Source organism: Chaetura pelagica, unplaced genomic scaffold, assembly GCF_000747805.2.
Source record: "Chaetura pelagica isolate M959 unplaced genomic scaffold, ChaPel_1.0 scaffold925, whole genome shotgun sequence".
Classification (NCBI taxonomy): domain Eukaryota; kingdom Metazoa; phylum Chordata; class Aves; order Apodiformes; family Apodidae; genus Chaetura; species Chaetura pelagica.
The window spans coordinates 113,715-118,819 of record NW_009953410.1 but is presented as its reverse complement, the minus strand read 5'-3'; the positions used below and the strand labels follow the sequence as shown (position 1 = coordinate 118,819).

At 59.0% G+C, this 5,105-nt stretch overlaps 1 protein-coding gene across 1 annotated transcript in view; it reads left to right on the top strand.

Annotated features, from left to right (window-relative positions):
- The window catches only part of TMEM8B (transmembrane protein 8B), a gene marked incomplete at its 5' end in the record, with an annotated part of 6,202 nt that overhangs the window by 665 nt on the left and 432 nt on the right, over positions 1-5,105 (top strand). The window contains 10 exons of the mRNA XM_009998469.1: positions 34-241; positions 528-661; positions 787-1,046; positions 1,311-1,666; positions 1,975-2,071; positions 2,280-2,403; positions 4,036-4,178; positions 4,362-4,540; positions 4,633-4,779; positions 4,853-4,969. Coding sequence (XP_009996771.1) covers positions 34-241; positions 528-661; positions 787-1,046; positions 1,311-1,666; positions 1,975-2,071; positions 2,280-2,403; positions 4,036-4,178; positions 4,362-4,540; positions 4,633-4,779; positions 4,853-4,969 — 1,765 coding nt within the window. The remainder of the gene's footprint in view (positions 1-33; positions 242-527; positions 662-786; positions 1,047-1,310; positions 1,667-1,974; positions 2,072-2,279; positions 2,404-4,035; positions 4,179-4,361; positions 4,541-4,632; positions 4,780-4,852; positions 4,970-5,105) is intronic.

Below are 5,105 nucleotides of genomic sequence, written 5' to 3'. Positions count from 1 at the left end.
CCTGAGCCCTGCTGTTTGCTGTCTCTCCTGCAGGTATTTCCGCTCAGGGGCTCCCTCTGTCATTAACCCGCTGCACACGCACTTCCCCAGGGACACGGCTGTCCCTGGCTCCTTCGCACTGACCCTCACCTGGACCCTGCCCAACCGCACCACGGGGGTGTTCAATGTCACCAGCCCCTTGCCTGGGGACTGGTTCCTGGCTGCCCACCTGCCCAAAGATGAGGGCAAGATCTCTGTTAAGGTGAAGGGCTTGGGGGGGGGAAACTGTGTGGGTGGCAGGCATTGATGCAGTGCTCTGCTGGGGCCTGACTGTCCTGAGCTGGCAGTGTCTGGGGCAGGTGTCCCAAGTGGGGCCACATGGGGTGCAGGAGGACTGCCACATGATTTGGTGGGGGTCCTGGGCACATCTGGGTGTAAGGCACCTTGGCAGACTGCACCCCAACACCTTGCCTTGGTGCGGGGTCAGCAGCTGGGGAATGGTGGCTCTGTGTTCCCCCTGCCCTGTGCTGACTGTCCTGCTGGTGCAGGGTCTCTACGAGGAGTGCCAGTATCTCTTCCAGCCACAGCTCATCGTGCAGCGCCTGGTCAACATTGCTGTGCTGTACCCAGGTCATATCACTGAGCAGAGCATGGCCCCCCACAACCGCTCCTGCCTCTACAAGTAAGTGCAAGAGGGTGTCTGAAGGAGGGGGCATCCCCAGGGTGGGGATCTTTGGGTGCCTGGCTTGCCTCCCCAGCCCCGTTCATTCCCACTGAGGGGCAGGACCTGACCCTGCTGTCCCACAGGGTTTTTGTGCCCAGCTACACGTCACGAGTGCTGGTGGAGGTGCTGCAGTGCCACGGGGCCGAGGGCTGCCCGCTCTGGCTGCGTGTGAGGGCCAAGGCTCCCCCCTTGCATAACTCCACAGCGCTGGATTGCCGGGAACACACTCCCTGCCAGCTGGCAATGGACCTGCCCTTCTGGCAGCATTGGTACTATGTGCTGGTGGAGAAACACCCCGGGGTGATGGGCACTGTCTCCTTCCAGGTCACTGTTCAGCTTACAGGTGAGAAACCACAAGGAGGTTTTGGGGGGGGGGCATGGTCTCAACTCTGCTGGGGTGACTGGTGGTGGGGCAAAGGATGCCTGCAGAATCTGGGCCCAGCTGGGTGCAGGATGATACTCACCTCTGCTGAGATGGTAACACTGGGAGGTGTTGGGAATGGGTTGCAGATAGAGGTGGGCAGTGGGCCAGAAGGGGAAGTGAGAGCTAAGAAGGTGCTGGAGGGGCTGTGCAGGGCCCAGGCTGATAGATCTGCCCCCTCTCTAGACTGCTCCAGACCCAGCCTGGCCCGACCACCTTTCCTGCCCTCCAGTGCCTCCATGAACATGCCCCACTCCTTTGGCTCTGTGGGTGGGCTGACACTGGGGGACAGCCCTCCACCCACCAGCCCCAACAGCACGAAGCACCCAGTCCCCATTCCCACCTCCTCACCTGTGGGTGAGCGGTGCTGGCCGGTCCGCCCCACACTGCGCAACGAGCTGGACACCTTCTCTGTCCACTTCTACATCTTCTTTGGGCCCAACGTGTCAGTGCCACCTGACCGCCCTGCTGTCTTCGTCATCAACCTCCTGCCGGTGCTGGACAGTGGTGGGGTGCTCAACCTGGAGCTGCGGCTCAATGTGGTGAGCTGGACAGTCTGTGTCCTGGATGGGGGGAGCGGGGTGGGAGATGGGTGATGTTCGGGCTGCAGCAAGGAGAGGAACAGGATTTGGGGTGCTTTTGGGTCTGTGGGTCATGGTTTGGGAGCTCTTGGGTGATGGAGTCTGGATGAGGGTACCCTGAGGGAAGAATGATGACCTGGATTTAGGGTGTTCTTGAGTGATAGGTAATGGGTTAGGGCACTGCTAAGTAATGTGCCATGATTGAGGTGCTGTCAGAGCAGGGGACATCTCCAGCACTGGTTTAGGGTCTTCTCCTTGTTTACCATCAGAGCTCTCTGTGTGGTGAGAACGTGACAGTGTTTGGATGTCTGAACCATGAGGTCCCACTGACATCTGGTGACAATGCATCAGTCACCTGTGAGACAGGTAGGCTGAGCTACACCTGTCCATCCTGCAGTAGCCGTGGGGGTCACAACCCCCATGTGTCTGTCGACAGGCTGGGTGGGAGATGGTAAAGATCATGGGGGCATCTGGCCCTAGAGCCTGGAACAGGGTGCTCTGTCCCTGTCCCAGGTCTGCCCAGGGGAAGGGGCTGATCCCTGCCCTACTCACCTGGAGCTCTCCCTGCCCACAGAGTCCCTGTCAGGCTTCCTGCTCTCTGTCAATACCACAGCCAGCCTCAGCCGCCTGAGGATCCCCTACCCCCAGACAGGCAGCTGGTACCTCAGCCTGCGATCTCTCTGTGCCACGGAGCACGGGTAAGTGTTCTGGCAGGTCCCCTCCCCGTGTTCACAGAGTGATGTCCCCAGCACAGCCTACATCCGTGTGCACTGTGGGTCTGTGAGTGTGCCTGTCCCCTGCGCTGCACGTCACCGCTCACGTGTGTGCACGTGGCTTCCTGGGCCGTGTGTCACCCTCCCAGTGCCTGCGTGGGCACGGGCAGCTCTGTCTTGCTCCTGTCCAACCATCTGTGTGTCCCTGTGGCTCTTCCCTCCTCTCAGCTCCTGGTGAGGAAGTGCCTGGCAGCTTGGAGAGCCATGTGCCTCTGTTGGTGCCTGCACGTCTCCATGGCACTGCCCATCTGTACACGTACCACGAGGGGACCAGGCTGTCATTGCAAGGACAGGGATTGGCTGTGCCCATGAGAGGGCAGCTCTGGTCAAGCTTCTGTGCCCCTGCTCTGCTCAGCACCTCCAGGAACTGGTCCTGTGCCTGCAGCTCTGCTCCTGACGCATGTGTCTGCCTGGGGGCTCTGTGGAGGAGAGGGGCTATTGCGTGTGTGTGTGTGTGCCAGCCCCACGTGGGGCTCTGTGCTCTGCAGACAGTGCTATGTGCATGTTCTCAAGTTCTTGTTATTATTATTTCACAGAAAGTCCTGATTAATGGAAATTTTTTGTACCAAGAAGGCTTGATCCTTTTCTTTATTTTAGAGGAACCTTGAGAATTAGAGTGGCTGTACTTGTGTTGAAAAGGTATTAATCCCTTGAACATACTTGTAGAATATTTGTGTATGATTCAAGGAAAAAACCAAATCAAAATTCATCCTTACTGTGGATCTAGCAGAGTCCACAAAAGATGTATTTTTTTTCCACACTGCTTTCACCCTCCTCCAGGACAGTCTCATCATTTAACACATCTTTTGACTGAAGGTGGTCCCTGTTTTACTTGTAGAGAGACCCAGGCAGCACAGGGTGTTTGGTGCATGCAGGGAGGCAGCACCTCATGCCTGTTTGTGCACACATGCAGGCAGCTCTGTGTGCATGTGTGCCAGCAAGACAGGGCTGTGTGTGTTCTGCCTGCAGGTGTGTGTGGGTTCAACTGCATGAGCCCAGGCAGGGACAGCAGACAGACCTGCAGATGTGCCCTGTGCATGTGTTTGTGCATTTTGGGGTGCCTGTGTGTGTGCACAGGCACCAGTTGGTGTGTGCTGATGGGGCATGGGCCTGTGGCAATGCTGGGTGTGACCAGAGCCCTGTGTGTGGGGGGGGCAAGGGGCAGCTGGGAATGCCCCCCTGCCCAACCCCTGCTGCTTTTCTAGTTCATGCTGAGTTGCCAGTTGTCATTGGTCCTTCCCCAGCACAGTCACAGGCAGGCAGGCATTGCAAGGCACAGTGTTTTTGCAGCAAAATCCAGACAGAATAGGGGTGTGTTGGTAAAGGCAAAGTGGGTCTAAGTGCAGCCATAACCCTCCTGCTCACCCAGCCTGGCACAGACAAGGGCAGCACACAAGATCATCGGGGACCAGCTCTCAGGTGCCACACTTAGCACACACGCAGCTCTCCCAGTCCTTGGGTCTCCCCAGGTCTGGCAGCGACAGGTGCCTCTGATGGGAGGTAGGAGCTGCTCAAGGGGCATGGGGTGAGGGCTGACCCCCTTCTCCTGCACCTCAGGTTTGAGCCCTGCACCAACGTGACAGCCGAGGTGTACCTGCGTGCCTACCTCTCGCCCTGCATCAACGACTGTGGCATCTACGGGCAGTGCAAGCTGCTGCGCACCAACAACTACCTGTATGCCGCCTGCGAGTGCAAAGCTGGTGAGAGCTGACACAGTGCCCTCTGCTCCCAGCGACCCGCCGGCATCCTCCCCTCCTCCCTGGGGCTTATGCAACATCCCCGCCCCACACCAGCTTTCCGTAGGAGGCTGGAAAGGGGCTTCCCTGCTCCCTCCCTGTGCCTACCAGTGCTGCAGGGGTGACGCTGGCTCTCCCCCGCCACAGGCTGGAATGGCTGGGGCTGCACAGACAACGCCGAGGCTTTCTCCTATGGATTCCAGCTCCTCTCCACGCTGCTGCTGTGCCTCAGCAATGTCATGTTCGTGCCTCCCGTGGCCATTGCTGTCCGTAGCCACTACCTCCTGGAAGCTGCCGTCTACATCTTCACCATGTTCTTCTCCACTGTGAGCGTGGGGCGGGGGTGGCTGGGGGGAGCAGGCGAGGGGCTGGGGCTGTGTGGTGTGGCTCTCACACCCTGTTACCCCCCCTACCCCAGTTTTACCACGCCTGTGACCAGCCGGGCATCGTGGTGTTCTGTATCATGGACTATGATGTGCTACAGTTCTGTGACTTCCTGGGCTCCCTCATGTCAGTCTGGGTCACCGTCATCGCCATGGCCCGGCTGCAGCCTGTGGTCAAGCAGGCAAGTGTGGAACAGGTTGTGTGGGGTGGGCACAGAGGGGACCCGTCCTGATGTGTGCCCTGCTGCCCCACAGGTGCTGTACCTGCTTGGGGCCATGCTGCTCTCCATGGCTCTGCAGATGGACCGCCATGGGCTCTGGAACCTGCTGGGGCCCAGCCTTTTTGCCTTGGGGATCATGGCCATCGCCTGGGTAAGGAGACACTGTCCCTGTCCTTTTATATCCCCATCCTGGCTGTGCTAAGCATCCTCCCGAGCCATCCAGCCCTACTCCCCTTGCCAGCATCTCCCCTCTGATTGCCTTCACCCTTCCCCATGAACCCCCCTGC